General features: G+C 41.3%; 1 protein-coding gene across 1 annotated transcript in view; it reads right to left on the bottom strand.

Moving 5' to 3' along the window:
• Positions 1 to 21,496, bottom strand: part of ZMAT4 (zinc finger matrin-type 4) — a gene marked incomplete at both ends in the record, with an annotated part of 210,295 nt that overhangs the window by 132,495 nt on the left and 56,304 nt on the right. The window contains one exon of the mRNA XM_079779624.1: positions 20,298 to 20,387. Coding sequence (XP_079635750.1) covers positions 20,298 to 20,387 — 90 coding nt within the window. The remainder of the gene's footprint in view (positions 1 to 20,297; positions 20,388 to 21,496) is intronic.

A 21,496-nucleotide genomic window follows, 5' to 3' on the forward strand; every position in this document is an offset into this window, starting at 1 on the left:
ATTGGTGGGTTTTGCCCTAACCAGTTTGGCTCAGTGATAGAGCATCGGCCTGCGGACTCAAGGGTCCCAGGTTCAATTCTGGTCAAGGGCATGTATCTTGGTTGCAGGCAAATATCCAGTAGGGAGTGTGCAGGAGGCAGCTGATCGATGTTTCTCTCTCAGCGATGTTTCTAACTCTCTATTCCTCTCCCTTCCTCTCTGTAAAAATCAATAAAATATATTTTTTAAAAATAAAAATAAAATATTGGTAGTTTTTATAGTGTCCAATATCAGGAAATGCAAATATTACTGTGGTATATTGCCCACATTTATAATTGAAGAAAATACTAAGTTTCAAGATGTTAGTGCAGACAAAGTTGTATTTTTTTAAATGTTAACTCACAAATCTCTAGAATTCTACCCACAAATTCCTTGGAAGTTCATGGACCCCTATTAAAAAATTGCACTGTAGCTCCTGTGCAAATAAAATAAGCAGACTGGGGCAGATGTTGAAGGAATGAGGAGCAGGAGCAGAAACATGCTAGCTGACTTACAGGAACGTCAGATTCAAAGGTGCATCCCCAATATACATTTCTTCTCTCTAACCTATTGCAATCATTCTGGAAGAATCTATTTCAGTTCATTTTGGATTTTATCTCCTTTAGCAAACCTCATTTGAGCAGCACTGGCCTTTGAGAAATACATGTACACATACACACACACACACACACACACACACACACACATCCCTCAAAGTTAGAAGACAATTTCATAAATTAGGGGGGGGGGGAACAAAGAACAAAATATAACAGCCAATAATTTTAAAATAAATGATATAATATAAATATTGGAAAAGTTATGAAAATTTAGAAAAGATGGACATAGCCATAGACATGATAATCAGCCTCACTAATAATTAAAATGTATCAACTAAATAAAATCTCATTTTACCTATCAAATTAGCAAAGATTAAAAAGCTTAATAAAATCTAGTATTTATGACAATGAAGTAAAATGGACACTTTAATACATTTACAGTGGAAATATAAATCACTATCTGGAAAGCAATATGAATATATATGTAGAGAGAGAGAGACTATAAATGTGCATATACTTTAACACATCAAGGCACTAGTAGGACTTTATTCTAAATAAATACCTGTACAAGTTAGCAAAAATATGGTTAAAATTATGATATAACATAAATATCCATTAAAAAGAGATTGAATAAATAAATTGCAGAATAGTCATTCAATATAATAGCAAAATGGTAAGAATTAAAAATGATAAGATATCTCTGTTAGGTGTTGAAATAGGAATTTGACTAAATTATTTTATTACATTAAAAAACAGGACATAGAACATTATCTATAGTGTGACCCCATTTCTCCCAAAAATATATATGTATGTATATAGTTTATGTATAGTTCATATGTAAATATTATGCATTGTTTATAGTTTACATATAAATATTATTTATGTATATATACATATATAGAAATGAAATTATCAAAATTATATATATATGTTATACATACATACATATATATATATATATATATATATATGCAAGAATATTAAAGTAAAGAAACCAGAAAGGATATACACCATACCACCATACTGCTAACAATACTATCTCTTAGGAGTAAAAATCTTATTTTCAAATTAAATAAATAAATATAGAAAATAATAATTATTTTATTTTATAATTAAAAATGAAAATAATATTTCTGACAAAAAGTAACCTGGTTTTCTCTCCCCCTTACCCCTCCCCTCCCCTACCTTATAAACCTAACCAATGGACACAGACAACAGGGGGGTGAGGGCATGAGTGGGGGGGGAGGGGGGCAATGGGGGGATAAGGACACATATGTAATACCTTAATCAATAAAGAAATTTTAAAAAAAAGTAACCTGGTTTTGGTGTCTGTCAAAGGTAGATGTCTTTGAAAGGAGCCTTTGAATAACTGAGCTTTTAACAAGAATTTGGGGCTTTAAAACACGTGCTTAATTGGGTCATTTCAGTTAATACCTGAGATGACAGTTGAACAGCAAGCTTTCTTCCTGATTATTTCCTAAAGGTCCCAAGATGTCAGGCAGAAGCCTCAGACAGCTGATTGGAAGTTGCCCTGACTGAGGTTGCCCACTAAGCATTTCCTGAAGGCCAGGAAATCTGCTTTAAAAATAATGATGTTCTGGGCTGACAGAGGCATGGATAAAACCCACACGTTACTCTCTCATTCATTTATCCATTCATCCCATATGTACTAAGTATCTATTAGGGAAAAGAACTAATAGAACCACTGCCCTCTAGACCTTATGGAGAGAAGGGAGCTCTTAGAATATAGGAAGCATGCACAAATATACCACAAAACAGAATTCGAAGGAGGGTCACAGGTCACAGTAGTCTTTATGTATAGGTGCTATTTGAGCTAGACCATAAACAATGAATGGGCTTCTCTAGACAAAGAAATGAGAAACAGGCATTCATTTCTGGGAGGTAAACAAAAGAAAGAAAGAAAAAGAAAGAAACAAAGAAAAGGAAAACAAAGGCATGCTAAGGGAGCCCTTGGAGAAATTCTGTATCTGGGACCTGGAGTTCCCTGGTACTGCATGTTAGATGTGTCTTTCTCGAGGGAAGCAGGAGGGATCAATTCACAGATTGTTCCTGCTGCCTTGGGTTCTCCAGATATTCCAAGGATTGTGGGTACCTAGCCAGCAGATACTGAAGGCAACCCTGCTCAAGGTGGAGAGCTAGGAGGTGGAGTGAAAGGTTGAGGAGAGGCCAAGGGCCATAATCTATCTGCAGGTACTCATCTGGTTTAGACAGAAGACTCAATGCCTTTTATGCTTCTATAAAATATCAGGCACACCCTTATCATCGGTGTCCCAAAAGAGGTAAAAAAAAAAAAGTGATAATATGTACCCAAAAATCCACCATTTCTGTTCTAAGTGAAAGAATACATGGGGTGATTTCCTTCTCCCCACTTTCAGCACCTCCTTTGTGTCATTGTCTGATCCTGCTCAGCTGTAACTCACAAGTGTCCTCCAACTGAATGATGGAGAAACACCCATCTTGGATATATAGGACCCCTTGTACAGTTCAAGAACTGTATCTTCACCCAGAGGCATAAAACTATTGGCAGAGAATGAAATCCTTTGGCCTGTCTCTTCTCTCAGTATCTTGCAACTCCTATGTAATATCACACAAAAATAACAACTGAGGCAAGCCCTAGATTGGCAGTCCTTAGAAGGGAGTGGTGCTCTGCTAAGAAGTTTAGATGTTATTCTATAAGAAAATGCATCATCAAAGGTATAGGAAGAGGCTAGGGACAATATCAAATCTATATATAAGAAAAGCAATTCTGGTGACAAAATTTCTAGGCTGGATAGAAGAAAAGACAGACTGAACACAAGGATCAGGGGGCAGAGGCATCAAGCCAGGTGGGAGCTGATGAAGGCTTGATCTTGTTCTGAAACAGCAGGAAAGGACAGAGATGAGGTGACCAGGGTCAGATAGGACAGAACTGCAGGGTCTGGGTGTGACAGGTGAGTGAGGCCCAATGTCATCCTTTATAATAAAAGGCTAATATGCAAATTGTCCCCTCAACCAGGAGTTCAACTGGAAGTTCGACCAAGGGGTGGGGCCGGTCTGCCAATGGCCCACAGCCCCTCCCCCAGGCCTGCCCCACCCCCAATTTCCCCCCCCCCCCCCACACCGGAGGCAGGGCCAGCTGGCCAACCGCCTGGGGCCCGTCCCCCTAGCTGGCCTCAGCCAGATCAGCCCAGATCAGGTCAGGCCGGCTGGACCCCACCCATGCACAAATTCGTACACCAGGCCTGTAGTTCAATAATATTTAGCCTGAGAAAATGGGAAAAGGTTGGTATTATTAAATCATAAAGGACATACAGGAGGGTATGCAGGTTTTGTGGAGAGAATGGTTATTAGGCATAGTTATTCAAGACTGAAAACACCCAAAAGTCCACAATCCTGTGGCCATAGGGCTCTATTTTCAATATATAAAAGCAAACTGAAGGGGAGTAATCCAAATAAGTGACATATTAAAACATCTTCCCCTCACTCAAATAATGGCATTTTCCAGAAAAGAGAGATATGTCTTCACGTTTAAGACTTAGTGTTCTGAACAAAACAGAAGACTTAAGCTAATCAGTCATTTGCACCTTAGTGTGAATGAGCTTATAAGGTCTTTTCCCAAAGCGAGGATTTGGAGGAGAGGTAGAGAGAGTATCAGAGAGTCAAGCACAATGGCCCTGAGAGGGAATAAAGGTGCAGCAAGAAGGCACAGGCAGTATGTTCCTGACATTGTGCCCAGAGTCAGAGCTTCCAGGCAACATCACTCCATTTCCAGCCAGAGAACACATTTATCCTATTCCTGTCTCTAAGAGCATCAAAACCACTGTCCCACAGACCCATGATCCAGAAGGCAAGAAAGCAAAGGGACATTTGATATCTCATATTGCTCATTACTTAACCCCCCGCTTGGGGTAGCAAAAAATAGACCATTCAGTATTGTTTTATTGAATATACAGTAGTAAAATGCACAAAATTTTTGTTCTGTAGCTGATTTCATCTTCTATCACTGCTTTAATAGCAATCAGTTAATCTTCCCTTATACTGCACATTTCTAGTTCTCCTCCTTCTCTCTGCCTGTTTCTTCCATGTCTCCTTTGTAGCCTCGTTGTCTTCCCAGCTGTAGGTTTCCAGACTCTCCACACCCATCCCTCCCCTTGCCTGCCTTCCTCTGCCTTCTTCTCTTCCCTCCTCTTCTCTCCTCACACTCTTTCCCTAGATGTTCCCAATCACACAGATCACACACAAATTCCTACCTCCCACCCAAACCTCTCTTCTGAGCTCCAGACACACATTCCCACTCCTATTGGATATAACCTCCTAAATGCCCCAATTGCTCTTCAAAGTCAGCATGTCTAAACAAACCTGTTTTATCCAAACCCTGTCTTCTTTCAGCGTTTTCTCCCAATAAAAGCTTCTGCATCTACTGCTGTGTAACAAACCAACCCAAAACTTAATGGTTTCAAACAACAACTGTTTATCTAGTGCATAATTTGGCAGGTCAGCAATTTGGGCAGGGTCACCTGAGTGGTCCTCCTGGTCTGAGCCGGGGTTGCCTGCTCTCTGAGTTTGCAGCCAGCTATTTGGTGCTGGTGCTGGCTGATTTCTGAGGTTTGTGATGGCCTCTACCTCTACCCTCCAGGCAGCGGGCCTAGACTGGTTGCCAGAGTCCAACAGCATCAAGAGTCTAAGTGTGAGGCACACCTGTATTCATGGCTCTGTTTGTGATATTTTTTGCTACTATTCCACTGGCCAAAGCAAAATGGTCAAGCCCTGAGTCAGGTTGGGATGATAATACCAAAGGGCTGGCTATATGGAGGTGGAAGCAATCCAGGGCCTTTACTGCAATCAGTTCTCCATCACTGAAGATGTTAATTTGAAATCCTCTCAAATCTGTTCACTCCTCCTAATCTGCACTTTCTTTGCCCTAATCCCTACTCCCCTAGATCTCTACAATAGGATCCTAACAGGCCCACTCAGATCCCCTCTGGGATCTCCTTCAATCTTTCCCCTACATTGCAACAGTGATTTTTAAATGCCAAATCTGATCATCTACGTCTCCTGGCTTACATTCTTCAGTGAACTTTCATTGCATTTTAAAGACAAAAACTTCTTTCAATAGCTTTTAAATAGAGTCCTCAATCATACCTATCAGGTTACATCTGTTGTTCCAGTTTCATTGTTAACAGTGTTCTTTCACTCTCAGAAGTGTCCCAGTTTGGATGATAAATTACATCCTCACCCTTCCCCTAAAAACCTCAGTGGTCTGGCTCCTACTTAGTGCTCATTCTAGCCTTTCTACTACCACCTCTGCTTTGTTCTGACCCAGCCATGCTCACCTGCCTTCTATCCCTCCCCAAACATTCATAAATACTGTTCCCTCTTTCTTCTTTACTTCTTTCCCCAGTTGATTCCTATGCACCTTATAAATCACTAGATGCCACCACTTAGGAATCACTGCTCAGGAAAACCTTCCTTCAGTTCCCAGCTAGGTCACCTCTCCTGAATGGCCTCTCTTAGCACCATGCCCACTCATCCATAGCACTTTTCAGAGGTGCAATTTTCAATTGAGGGCAGAGACCTTATCTTCATTGGGCTTTGCTCACCACTTGCTCTACATCAGGAATAGGCACAAAACACTGATTCATGTATTGCATAGGTTAATAATTACTGTATTGAACATAAAGAAATATTTGAAATTAAAAACAATCCACTGATCTAGTTTACTGATGGATCATATAGTTGGTTTCCAGAAAATATTTAAGTCACATGATACTAAAATTGGAAAGCAACAGTGATTCTGGGGAGGAAACAATTTGGGAATGTGATTTGTCAAAGGTCACTCAGCCTTTCTGAAAGTCCAAGTGAAGTAATTGCATTAAAGGACTATAGCTTTTCTATTTTATTTCTAGATGACAAGACTTGCATTTCAGGTGACAAGATTCACACTGAGTAGCCTTAAAATCCCTTCCAGGCTCAGATAGTCTTTGTATACTTCTTAACTTCACCTTTGCCTGGTAGAATTCTATGTTTTCCCCTTCTCCCTCCCTTCCTTCTCTTTACCTCTTTTTTGTCTCATTAGCTAGGAAAGCAGAGAACTACTGCCTAGGATGGTCCATCACAATGCACACACAAAAATGCACAGTCTGTATGAAGAGAGGAATGTGTAGGAAAGACACACTAAAGACTCTTATTGGTGTTCAGGAAATTTCAGGTCATGGTTCTATCTTGACATTTTCCATCCCCCATTACAACAATGGATATAATGGATAATGAGAGATCAAACAAACTAATTTGTCAATTCTAGGATGTGACACCATGACCATTCTTTTCCGGGGTTGCTAATGCCAACTAGTGACCTTCTAAGATTATGAACAACTGAAATGTGAAGAGAAAATTTAATAAGAAAAGGTCAACCATCACTCAATACAGCAATGAAACAAGATTTTTTTCCTTTTACAATAAAATATCAAAAATTTAAAAAAACAGTGTATTATGATACATATTCAGTGCATTTAGCCCAAACTATAATGACTATTTAAATTATATGGAGGATATTTGCTGAGCTCTTGAGTACCTGAAATTATAGACATTCCTTTAAAGGTCATCGATAAAACCAAGTTAATAACTTTGAAGAAAAATGCCTTTTTCCATCAGGAATTCACAATAAAAATAATTTCGTTTTCTGCACAATTTTTCTTTTAAATGTGGTTGGCAAAAAGACAAAGCTAATAGATGAATTATACATAATTACAAGATGATTTGGCTCTACAATGTCACAGATCAATAGGAACGTTCCTATTGCAATCAAGTAATAGCCTGTACCATGTTCACTCACATATGCTTCCATAGAGAGTTTCAATGAGGCTTTAAGAATGACACGCTTAAACAGCCACATTTTTAGTATCTATTGAGGTTACTGTGCCATGACTGAATAATACCACCCATGAGCAAGAGGCTACAACCACAGCACTATGCATGTGGCTGAAGTCATGCATGCTGTTCCCAAGGTCTAACTCTTTTCTGTCTAGACTTAAATATTGGGACTGGATAAGGGCCAAGTAATGACAAGACATACGTGTTCCTCCAAGCAAAGCTCAGATGTGCAAATGCCAACACCATATTTTTCACTCTTTGTATTAGTTTAGGTTCCTTAAAACAAGAATGTTATTGAACACTGTAGTATTTTTCTCTCAATTGTTCTAGTTCTTTGTCAATTACTTCGGGCTTCTGCAGAAAATGAATTTGTCAGCAGCATTTAGTCCTGAAATATAGAGCATTGAATTTCCCACCATCTCATTCTAATCAGACTGGCAAGTGTTTTCCCCCTATCAAATAAAGACTCACCATCATCGGTCCATTAGAAAAGAGGAAGAAGTAACAACAGTTGCTGAGCATCCATCCCTCACCAGGCCCTGTGCTCCCTACTTGACATTTATATTATCACATTTATTCTTCACAGCAATCCTGGCACATACTAGTGGTTGCCACCATTTTTCAGACAAGGAAACTCAGTCTTAGAAAAGTCAAGAAACTTGACCAAAGTCACCAGCTAGCAGGAGTTGGAGGCCAGATTCAATTGCAGGGAAGTTCCCAAAATCTATGCCTTTTCCTTACATTACAACCAATTGCGTGTAATGTAAGGTACCACAGCATCAGACCCCTCTGATTTTTAATCCGTGTATAATGCCATCCACTCTCAGTGGAAAAGAAAAGGACATGATTAGGATGACCCAATGAACATTACCTAGCCCACCATAGGCTCTGAGTGAAAGAATTCCTTGAGTCATTCCATAAAGGATGCTTTACAGGAAGTTAGCATTACAATGTCACCAACATGTTGAAATGGCTGAGCCAGGAGTAAAAGTGTGTTCTTAAAAATAAATAAATGCAGTTCATCAAAGGCTGCGACAGGGAGGTGGCAGGATGAAAAGGGCACTAGAATTAGATGACCTCAGTTTTGATTCTGTGTCAGTTTCTACTGCTCTCTGAACCCTCTTTATCTCACCTGAAAGTGGCACGTGATAAAATTTTCTGAGAATTAGTTAAGAGCATATATGCAGATCTCCCAGTGCCGTCTGTGATACAGGGCAGGTGCATAAGATAGGTTTGCCGGATCCAACTTCAAAGAGACATTTTACTTCAAATTAGTAGAACTCAGTGCATCATCTCTATTTTTCAAATGTATCTTTGCAAGGCTTTCTGGTGTTTATCCGGAGACATCCATCATTGTCTCAGCATTACCTGCACCAAATCCAGGTCACATACAGTTATAAATGTATCTTGTAGTCTAATGTCACAACCCTTGGCTGGTTCTAAGGCAAGAAGACAAAAATTAGATATTCCTACAAGAATACATCAACCTAAACAAAGCCAAACAGTCACAAGGCAGAATGTAGTGAAGGAAACAAACTTCTTTGTTCTACAAGAATAACACTGTGAGCATGAGGAAGGCCCAGAGGTTACTAAAAAGAAACAGAATGGGCATACGGGGTCACTTAATGGGAAGACAGCAGGCATGATTTATGGCATAGCTGTATGAGAGTAAAGACTCAGTATGCTATGTAGGACAAAGGAAGGAAGGAAGGCAAGATTCTCTCACACCTCTCCCTGCAGCCAGGGAAGAGATGAAGATAAATGGACCCAGATACATAAGGAAAGATATTTGATTAAAAAGGAGTAATAATTTTTTTTTTCAGGAATGATTTTGGACTTAAGAGAAAAACAAACATGTTTTGTGAAATTCTAGCACATTAACCAAGAAATCTATCAGGGGGGACAAAAGGTTTTTTTGTGTTGTTGTGTTTTTTGTTTGTTGTTTTTTTTTTGAGACAGAAAGATGTGCTTGAGATACAGACATCTCAAAAGAAAAAACATAGCAGAAAGGAAAGTGAAAGCTGAAAACCCAGCTGCCACAGGCTAGTGAGTCATCAAATGGTGCTAAGAGGCTCCGGTGCATCGCTGCTAGCCACCCGCCCCCCCCACCCCACCCGCCCCGAAAAGAAAACCCAACATGTAAACTAACGTTTCAGAGCTGGAGTTAGAGAGTCATTATCACAGAACAAATGGCTCTTTTGAAGTCTATAGTCAACAGAAATCTTTTATTTAAACTCCTCTAAACAAAATATATATTCCGATTCATTTTAAGAGCTCATTAAGGGAAAGACATATGCTAAGGAAATTGACCTATACTCTTCTATGTCTTAAATCATCCAATAGATCTGCTCAATCTCTTTACCCCTGAGTCAGCACCAAAATGTCCTTTAGAAGAGAACGTCCTGAGTGTCGCGTGAAAGAGGGCTGGGGTCGGGGCTGGGGTCGAGAAGGACATCCACCTCTATTAGCTCCACATCAACACTTGTACTAACAGCCTTAATTTGTGGTAAAATAGGGTCAAGCCCCAAGGACAGACAGAAGAAAGGAGGCAGTGACGCGTGGCAGAGAGAGCAAATAAGCGAGCAGGATTTTGCAGGGGGAAGATGGAGTTAGAATGTGTAGTTCTTGATCAGAAGTAATTGCTGGAGAGAACAGCTCGTGCTATGAGAATACACTCTCCAAAAACCCGTCTCTCCCTTCCACAGGGTTTTCCTATTAGAGGAGGACCCACAAAAGGCCAAGAACCTGGTGAAGATTCTATGGAAACTGTTCATAACCCTCATATTTTCTTGAACAAATCCAATTTCACAAGATATTCTTTTAACAAAGGCATTTTGATAGGTATGTATCTCAAGTATAATTTCATGGAAATGCTCTACAAGACTTTCCATACAAATTATCATTTTATTAAATTTATTTTTTTGAAATCATAATTGTTTTAAAGAAAAAATAACAGGACAATATCTTATTATGAAAATATGAACAATCATTTAGAAAATCCCTGTGTGTGAAGTGTTAAGGACACAAAGATAAATAAGGTAAAGACCTGTCCTCATAAAATCTAAAATTGTGCTCCTTGGGTCCTACCATCTCTGCCTTTTAAACTAAGGAAACACAAGATGAACCCTCTGAGAGTCACTGGACCGAGGTCCCATGTCCACATCTGAGCTGCTTAACCCTTTAAATAACCCCAGTTTTCCTACTGGAAGCATGTATCTGACCACTGCCAGCATCTGCATCCCTCTCTGGAAACCTTCCTGCTGGCTTAGCCCAGGGAGTCAGGGGCTAGTACTATCTTCACCACATCCCCCCACTAAGTGACTGCCTTGAGCGCCCTAACTCACTGCTCTGGCTTTGGACATCAGTGCACCTGTACGTATCTCTAGCCTGTGCCTCTGTGAGATCCACTTCCTGGGCTGGCCTCTGGCATGGCCTCACCCTCTTTCAGAGAAGTAGAAACACTTGACTAAGTAGAAGCTCTGAGGACAAAAACCCACCAGACCATTCTCCCTAATTGCTCCCTACCTCTTGGCTGGTGCCAAATTCATATTTACCCAACTTCAGTCCTGCTCAGCCTGGGTCAACATGGAACAATCCGGAGAAAGGGTTTCCCTTGCTTCCTTGCCTGCTTCTCAGGTCTTTCTGCTCTCTGGGTCATGGCCTTAAAAATGAAGGTTGTCATGGCTGCAGGAGGAGGCAGCAACCATCTAATTGTGCAAGTTCTAAACCTGGAAGTCCTTCAAAAACCATCTTCCCTTTCACACCCATTATTCAGTGCATCTGTTTTTACCTGCTTAATTATCTCTCACATCTATTTCTTTCTCATTTTTCACTGCTGCCATGACCCTCTTCAAAGGTCATACTCTTTCAGTGGACTACTGAAAGCCTGATACTTGACACTTCACCTCTACTCTTTTTTCATTAATCCACTCTCTGTATCTCACATCACTGCCTGTTTCTATCTCTGAACACTAGCCATGCTGGCTTTCATTTTATTCCTAAGTGTGCCATGATCTCCTTAACTGCAGAGGCTTTGCACATGCTGTTCCCTTTGCCTGGAATCCCCCTGTCTCCTCTTACCTCTTTAACTACTCAATCTTTACTGATCTTCATACTCAGCTCAAGAATCAGGAAGCCTTCTCTGACCCCAAAGGCCTTATGATTCCCCATTCTATGCTTTTCCACTCCTTTCCTTTATTTGTATACTCATATGACCCTTAAAAAAGTAATGCCCATATCTCCCACTATCCTGTAAACACTTGTAAACAGAAGCTATATCTGTTTCATTCACTATTAAATTCTAAGCAATCACCATAGTACCTGACTCTGAGAAGGCAATCGATTAATATTTCTTAAAGAAAAAAATAAATGAATGAAGAATATATAGTAATACGGAGCTCAGGTTCTAGAGACAAACTCTATTGTGTTTGAATCTTGGCTATATCATTTACAAGGTGTGGGATTTTATGGTAAGATACTTGACCCAAGCTTCAGTCTTCACATCTTTTTAAGTGGAAGAAATATAGATTCCTACTTGCATTCATAAAATTCAAATGAAATATCTAACAAGTATTTAATATATGGCCTGTTACATAAAGAGGACATAATAAGTGGCCTGCTAACAAGAGAATATATCCAATGATATGACAATAATAGAATAATGGAGTTATAGAGGACAGGATGTGGTGACAAGGCTTTCAGTAATCAAAGTCCCATAATACCAACTTCGCTGTTAAAAAATTACTTTGATAGCTGTCTTTTTGGGGAATTCTTTTCTCTCCTCTAGATCAGATTCTGTATAGAGGTAACAAGTATAGTATAGATTTCAGTATGAATGAGTTTCAGAACAAAGTCCCAAGCTCAAGACCTGGTCTCAGGCCTAGAAAGTCACATACAGCTGCAATGCCAGACGACACAATAAATCAATGAGCTCTGTTTTCTTCATTTGGATTTTCACTGGTGTATCTGTTTAACAAAGGTTTTTATTCCACTTTTGGGTACAATTTGGAGAGGAAACGTTAGCCTTTCCAAGAGATATTATTGATGTGTGGTGACAAGAAAGAATATTCTCAATCATTGCTATCCCAGAAAACGCAGGAGTTTGGGATATCATAAGTTGAGTCTGATGTGTAGGTGGTGGAAGAAACAAAACATCCTCATCGTTCCCACAGTTTTGCAGGCTTCAAGCTAATTCTTACAACATAACCTGTACATAAATTTCAAACTATCTGCATTGAAAGAAACAAAGCAGAAAGCAACAGTGCCAATTCCTGCTCAGGGGTTTGGAACGATACTTCCTATTGAGCAAAACCTTCAACCTGCTGTTCGCTCATAAACTAAAACTCGCAAGGAACAGAGGACAAGGCAGCTTTAAAGTCCAGGTGTCCTGAAGGGTCATTCCTGTGAGCAGGACAACCCACACCTAGAGGAGTGATAACGTCCCTCTTCACATAGGCGTCAGCAGACGTTTTTGGTGAGCAAATATTTCACTTGGAGAGTAAATTCAGGGGTGGGCAAAAATAAGTTTATAGTTGTAATGCAAATAAGTAATACAATAATCAGTAAGTAATAAGAATATAAGAATAAACTCTTTCTTGTACTCACAACTGTCTACCTACCTTTACCCACCCTGTATTTTAGGTTTTGAGAGACTTCGAGTCTCTGCTGCCACTACTTAGCTCTGCCGTTGCTGAGAAAGGAGCCACAGACTATACGTACAGGACTGAGTGTGGCTGTGTTCCAATAGGGCTGTGTTTACAGACATTAAAATGTGAATTTCATGAAATAGATGCATCACAATCTATTATTCCTCTTTTGAATTTTTTTCCCTAAACATTTCTACATAAAAATGTAGAATCCATTCCTAGCTTACAAACCTTGCAAAATTCTGTGAAATAACACTTCACATAGGTTTATAATTGCAGCTTCACACACAGGAATCTTTGCTTGAGCCCTTCACTGCTCAGAGAGGCAGACAGGGCAGCGCTGATAGGCCCTGAATAAAGCCACAGCAATTAAGGTTTAGAAAGTCCAAGAGAAAGCGGTGAAAACAACTCTGCATCCGAGCCAGGGCCAGAGCCCACTTCCAGCTCTGAGTGCACAGCTGGGAGCCGAAATGCACAGCATTTGTGGGTAAATGCACCTACATTTGACAAAATTACTATTGACGAAGTAAATGTCAGTATTATGCACATTATAGACCTGTACTCTGTTCACCATCCCAACCTCAACTTTTGCCTTCACTTCTGTGCTGGGTGAACACTGTCCCCTTACAATGTATGTCCACCTCCGACATGGAACCTTATTTGGAAATAGGGTCTTTGCCGGTTTATTAGTTATGATGAGGCCATACTGGATCGCAATGGGCCCTAACTCCACTGACTGGCATCCTTAGATAAAGAGGGGAGAACACGCAGAAGGACATGTGACGGCAGGCTGGCTGCAGCTGCAGGCCAAGGTTCGCCCAGGATTGCCAGTGACCACCAGCAGCGAGGAGAGAAGCATGGACCTGTCCAATCAGAGACTCCGGAGGGAGGCCCTGCCTACACCTTGATTTCAGATTCATAGCCTCCAGGACTGTGTGAGAATAAAATTCTGTAGTGTTAAGCCACCCGGTTTGTAGTAATTTGTTACAGCAGCCCTGGGAAACTAACACAGCCACCCCCAGTAGCACTTCATACTCTAGAAAGAACTTTGAATTTTATGTCCCTAAAGACATCACTCATGTTGACACCCTACTCAGAAGAGCCCTTTCTCACTGTTCTTCATTTGGCTCACCCACACCTGTCCTTCAAGGATCAGCTCGGTGTCCCTTTCTCTCGGAAACCTTGCCCTGGACTATCCTACCCAGAGAGGCCGGAAACCCCGCCTAGTGCCCAGGTGGTCGCCTAGGCCATCTGCAGTAGCACTTATCACACTATATTAAAACACCCCCTCACACACGAGATCCTGATTTCTGTTGAAGAAGGTTCCAAGTCTTTTCACCTTTGTACCCCCAGCACATGAAACAGGTAGAAAGTCAGTGTTCTCTACCTGTTTCATGATGTGGCATGGTGGGTGAGTTTGCGGTCCCAGAGGAAGTTTCTTTTTGTTTTGCTTTATATTTCCCCAGCCTTGTGTATGCCACTTACCAGCTGTGTGACCAGAGTACAGTAACCTAACCTCTATATCAGGTTGCTTCTCTGAGGGCTGCCTTGCAGAAAAGTTGGGAGAATTAAATGCGTTAATGTATGCAAGCACTTAGAACGTAGGGAAGTGCCTGGTAAGTGACAGCTACTATTATTTTTCTGACCCAGAACAACAGTGCTCTCAGCTCTGGACCCAGCAATGGCTGCAATGCCTAAAAGTCAGATACGGTTTCAAGATACGTGGAAGAAGCCTGGGAATAGGATTTAGGAAAGCAGGGAGAGTCCTAACCTCAGGCCTGACCCATTTGGACAAGGCATAGTTCTTCTCTGGGCTTTATTTTTACCTTGGTAATAAGAGTGGGGGAGGGGTTTGATTACACTGAGTCCTCCCAACCTGAAATCCTGGGTGTTTAGGTGTCTGTGGAAATAATATTGCAGGTTCTCAAGCTATGCTGAACACTTCAGGCCTAAGGGAAATCAGGTAAATATGTAGCCCTGATAAGCCTGATCACACTAACCAAATGTCAAGTTCCTCCACTTACAAGGAATTATATTAACTCCAGGAAAAAAACACCATTTACTTAATACTGACTAGAGATTTGGATTGGCAGTTAGTTATCTTTCCAGAACAAAATAAATATAAGTAAACTAAATCACCTTTACACTTAAAAGTGCTATTTCCCAAACAGATGGGTTTTTTTCAAAGCATGTGACCATGGGTAAGAAGATAATAAAAAGGGCTGTTGGTGAAAGACTGAGATTATCAATGCACTAGAGGATTTCTGAAGCCCGTTCTTGGCTCGAACGCTCAGCGGATTACTGAAAGTTGCTCTAAAGCAATCAACTATAACAATTTATTTCACGTGTAATTTTACTCTGTGGCATCAAGGGGAAGATGTCTTGCTCTAAAATTTCAAGGGGAAAAAAATAGAAGACCCAAAGGATGATTCTAAAAAGTAAAAGCATATGAAGGGGGAATTTTAAAAGCTAGGAATGCCAGGACAGCAGACAAAAATAAATTTAAGTTTTTAAATAACAATAGCAACAAAAAGGTCAACTGACCTGGAGTAGAAATGGTAATAGGACTTAGCAATAATAATAGGCCCTGCCATTTATCGGCATGTCAATGTGCAGTTACTATGTATTCCAGAGGGCTAAGAAGGAGGATGGGAAGGATGGCTGCCATTACTCACCAGCCCCATCCATTTCAGGAATCACTGAGGGCTCAAGGTTCTTTAGAGGTCAGGGTCTGGAAAGTCAGCAATAAGTTTTCTCTTTTTAGAAGCCTCTCACTTTGTTGGGTATTCAGGGCAGCCAGGAGACTGCTCTCAGTCCTGGGACACTGGCATGCAAACCCATCCCAGCCCCTGGAAGCAGGGCAGATGGGAGCATGGGCAGAAATGGAGAAGCAAGTGGAAGAAAGTGCTACATCCTTCCAAGAACACACAGGGTGCTGGTGGAAAGAGGATCAAGAGTAATAATAAAACACGCAGAAAGCACTTTGAAAACAAAGTACTAAATAAATGAGTTACCTCAGTTAGGCCTTATAACGAACTTGTACATTAGGTATTATTGTTATCCCATTTTACAAACCAACCAAAGAAAGACCAACCAGATGAGCACAAGAAAGGTTATTTATTCAAAGCTTGCTATAGCAAAGAATCAGCCACTATCACGTCTTTGGAGGAGACTCAAAGGCAAGCAGAACAGTGGGAAAGCTTTATGGGGGATAAAAGGGGAGGCTCTGGTGTGGGGGAGCTGTAGGTGGGTTAACTAGAAGACATCCTATGTGATTGGTTAGGATGCATATGTGGCTTTTTCTGGTTGGTCCTAAGGTGGAAGTGAGGACAAAAATTAGGGAAGCTAAAAGGTAGTAATCAAGCCCTGTCCATTTGGGGACTACTGTTACCAAGGTCATTGTTTGGCTTCCCTGGGTGGTAACCAGAGACAGTGGTCAGAATTCCTGTAAGTCTGATTTAGGCAGACTTTCTGGGAAGGTTACTGTGCGTTAAAGGCTTGGTTTTCTGGACAAAGTTCTGTTTTTATATATGGCCTTGCCATTGTCCATCTGTATATTCAGTCTCTTAAATACTTAGGTATGAGTCTGTACAAAACAAAGTTTTTCCAAATAATTAGCAACACTGACTCTCAGAGCCCTGGAGCGGGACAGGGTATGACCTCTGCACTTCATCCCGTATACCAAAGTGCCTGGTAGAAATCATATATTCACCTATGAAATATACACATAGCCTAATAAAAGCACCAACCATTTCTTTCAAAAGTAAGATCATTATATTGTTTTTCCTGTTTACTGATTTGCTTTAACACTAATTAATAAGTTATAAGAAAAATGATTTAATAAATCAAAGTTAGATCAAAGTTTTCAAAAATACAGATACATCAAAGGAAAAAGCCCTCAAATCCTTTCAAGTACTTCTTGCTCTAAAACTCAAAGATCTTTCACTCCATAAACTGATCTCAAGGTTGCTTGCAGAACCAGAGCCCGAGTGGGTGAATCATGGGTCTGACCAGAGTGGCAACACCATGTCTTGGAGGAGCACAGCTTGAGTCCAGTACCCCCTTTCTGTCTGTCTGGCCAAGCCCTCCTCAGGAGCTCAAATATAAGTGCAACATTCATGGTCAGAATTTGAATGGATACAGCTCATTGTCAAGTGTCCCTGCACTCAATGTCTCTGACTATTGGGATAAGACACTAAATGGCTATTGAGTGAAGCAATACAGACCCTGTTGCTGGATAACTTCGAAGGGGAAAAAAAAACTAATTCTGTCTCTCTTCTAATAGATACCTGATGGAAAGCATGACTCCAGTGTAGCTAAAGGTAACATAGACCTGGCTTAGGCCGACTCTCCTGTGCTTTCATAATCCTTTGGATAGAATGCTCCTGTCTTCCTTTCTGACTCCTACTACCCTACTGCCTCCAATCAGTACAATCCATTCAAGCCCAAAGACCCCAACTCAAATGCCACCTCTTGAATAACACCTTCCTGGTCAGGTTGCCCTGGCATAATCACTTGTCCTTTGTTTCCATGGGACTTTGTGAAGAATGTTTAAAAAAAACCACACCTACACGGTGGCATTATAGCTATTTTTTATACAATGTTAATCTCCCTCACTATATTATGAGTTTCTTTTATACAAGTCTGTGTCTTATTTACCTCTCCTTCCTCCGTGCCTGACATGTAACAAGGCACCTCACTACCTATTCTTTCATTTCATATTCAAAAGCCCAGTGAGAAAGTATGATTATTATAGCGGTATTGAGGAAACTGAGGCTCACAGAGATCAATTACCTGTCCAAGGCCATAAAGCTGAGCACTGGCGGAACTAGACTCAGTCCCACATCTTAGCACTTGCAAAGTTTTCATGGCATCCTTTCCCTCCAATAAGCTCTAAACGCTGCTTCACTGAGGCAGAAAAGAAAACTCCACAGGGTTCCAGATTACCGGTATCTGTGTATGAGCAGTTCACTTTGTGATGCTAACAGGCATGCTTGGAATTTGTTAACAACACCAGCCCTGATGCTCACTACCTTTGGTCATATGCCATTCTCACTCTCTCTTTTCTTCCTTGTGAAGAATATACAAGTACAGCTTTTGTCAAGTTTCTTCAATGATCATGTATTAATTTTTAATAAAGAAAAGAACACTGGCATCTATGTGGCAGCAAAGGAAACAGGATCACAAGCTGAATAGAGTATAAATTCTATACCTGTAGCCTCCTCAGGACTCAAAGGGTAAGGAATTTCTGTGTTCAATCCTCAGTGTTTCTCATGGCTATGAATATGTCTCTCATTGTTGGTGGAACTGCAAATTGGTGCAGCCACTATGGAAAACAGTATGGAAATGCCTCAGAAAACTAAAAATAGAGCTACTATGCAACCCAGCAATTCCACTTCTGGGTATTTATCCAAAGAAAATGAAAACACTAGTTTGAAAAGATATATGCACAACTATATTCATTGCAGCATTCTAGTAATTGCCAAAATATGAAAACAACCTATGTGTCCATTGATAGATGAATGGATTGAATGGATAAATAAGATGTATGTGTATATATATAATACATATATTATATATATATATATGAAATATATATGTCCTACCTAATAATAGACAAATTTGCAAATTGACCATACCTTCGCTATGCCCGCGATTGGCCAGGAGGCGCAGGGGGGTGGGACTCGGGGTGGCTGGGGTGGCCGATTGGGCCGGCGGGATGCTGAGCTCGTGTCGCCAGTGGTGGCTCGAGCTCAGCGTCTGCGCCATGGCTGTGCTGCGGCACAGAAGGGGCCTCTGGGGCAGCGAGCTCACGTCCCACCACGGACCATCAAAAGCGGGGGATCTGGGTGCCTGTCCACTCAGGCACCAGGCCTTTCAGAAGCCTCCAGCGGGGCGGAGGCTTCTGAAAGGCCTGGTGCACCAGCGGACAGGCACCCAGCTTCCCCGCTCAGGCACCAGGCCTTTCAGAAGCCTCTGCCGCTCCGGAGGCTTCTGAAAGGCCTGGTGCACCAGCGGACAGGCACCCAGCTCCCCCATGATTGAAAGCGAAAGCGTGTAGGGGACCCTACACGTGCATGATTCAATCATGCACTGGGCCTCTAGTATATATATATGAATATTACTTAGTGATAAAAATAATGGAATCCTGCCATTTGCAACAACATGGATGGATGTAGAGGATATTATGTTAAGTGAAATAAGTCATACAGAGACAGGAAAATACCACATGATTCCCCTTATACGTAGAATTTTTCTTAGAAATCAAAACAAATGAACAAACAAAACAGACTCATAGAAATGAAGAACTGATGGTTGCCAGATGGGAGGGGATAGAGGGATGAGTGAAAAAGGTGAAGGGAATAGTCAATAATAGTGTGATAACTTTGCGTAGTGACAGATGGTTACTAGACTTAGTGTGTTGTTCACATATCATAAGATATGTAAATGTTGAATCACTATGTTGTACACCTGAAACTCATCTAATATGGTATGTCAGCTATATTTTAACCTAAAAAAAGCAGCTCAAATAAAAAATTATATTCTGCTTATTAGGAAAAGTAAGCCCTGCTAGGAATATTTATTTCAAAAATCTTTGCCTTGACTTGGCTGAAGTAAACCCTTTGTTCTGACCTTATTCCCTCAAAGCAACTTTCTGATTATCATTTGTTTTCTCATGTAAATGTTCCCTCAAGGAGAGGGGGTGCTGATAAAAACAAACAAACAAACAAACAATCAAAAAACTGAGTATTTTTATTTGCAAGATACGTACAGTCCTCATTATAAATGAACAAATTGGCATTCTGTTTTACATACCAAAGAGAAAATAAAGTATGTAAAAAGCAAAGCATCTGCTATTCTAGCAGTTTTGCCTCTTAGGTCATGTCCCCTACTCTTTGTCTTCTGATGGCTCCTGTCTCTCTCACCCAGCCCCTCTCTGTACTTGCACTTCTGTGCATTCTTTAGGGACCCCTGCCTGGTCCCAGTGCAGTATCATCAAAAAGTCTTCTATTACCACATTGGCAAGTTCTGGCAGGGAAAAGAGAAGTCTTGCTTACATGTAATATTTTTTATAATCTTAATGAGAACTGTTTCTACTCACACAGCTTCCCCACTAAGCTGGACGTGGCTACAATTCCTTGATCTGCAAAGTTCTTAGCAAACACAACAAATTGCCTAAGGATATCACAAGGTGCCAGATACTCACATTTTCTGACCGGAGCCTCTTGGCGGGACACCCACCGTCTCTAGGGTGAAGCATGTAGTACAGTCGGACTTTGCTTGCATGTTTTCGACTCTGGGAAGGAAAATCAAAAGCAGATACTGAAAAAGAGAAGGCATTTTAAATCCTTGCAAACCCAGCCAGTGACTGCAAATGCCAAGAAGCATTTTTATTAGAAAACACTTCTGCACGCTGCTATGAGTTAAGTGGGATTAAGCTCAGATAGGTTAAGTGACCTGCCCAAGGTCATAAAGCCAATATAATGTGAGGATTAGAAAACACACTTAATGAAGAAAGGTAAGAGCTTTGGGATCTTTTAGCTTGGAATGGATAATATATTTAACTAGAGGCCCAGTGCATGAAAATTCATGCACTGGAGGGGGGTTCCTCAGCCCGGCCTGCCCCCTCTCACAGTCCGGGAGCCCTCAGGGGCGGGAGTTGACCCGGCCATCAGGGGAAGGTGGCACCCCATCACACCTCTGCTGCTGCCACTGCCGGCAGGGCAAGCCTCAGCCGGCCCTGGTTACCTGAGCCTCGGGCGGCCCTGGGCAGCTGGGCAGCTGCCATCCAAGGCTTGCCTGTGCCTCGGGCTGGCCCTGGGCAGCTGGGGGGCTGAGGGGACTGGGTGCCGCCATCTTGTGGCTGTGGGCACTGCTATCTTTGAGGGCGGGGCAGTCAATTAGCATATTCCCTCCTTATTGGCTATGGGTTCCACCATCTTTGCAACTGTGTGAGGGTCAATTAGCATATTCCCTCTTTATTAGATAGGATTGTCCTCAAAAGTAAGGACAGGTTAGTAGAAGGAATAATACAGGGATCAACTATGATGAAGACCCAGGTTCTCTACTTTCTTTCTCTCTCTTGTGCCCTGCCCTAAGAAGCTGGGAGCCATGCCCCTGGGAGTCAGGCACCACAGCATCTTCAACAAAAGCCATCTCCTTGGTTCCCATACCTGAACCTCAATAATAAGCTATCAAAAGAGCTTCCCAATGTCAGATATCATGAGCAAACAAAAAATATCATCTGTTCATCTGAGGTCTGGTCACAGCTCAAGTTCCATGTCTGTAGCATACCCAGTGGACAAAGAAAGCCTCTCTTCCTGCAGGATTCGCAGGACTATCGATTTCTGCCTGCTGACGAGTCCACACTCAGCCTGGAAAAAATGACCCTTCTTTAGCTCCATC

This window comes from Cnephaeus nilssonii (genome assembly GCF_951640355.1).
Source record: "Cnephaeus nilssonii genome assembly, chromosome: 8".
Classification (NCBI taxonomy): domain Eukaryota; kingdom Metazoa; phylum Chordata; class Mammalia; order Chiroptera; family Vespertilionidae; genus Cnephaeus; species Cnephaeus nilssonii.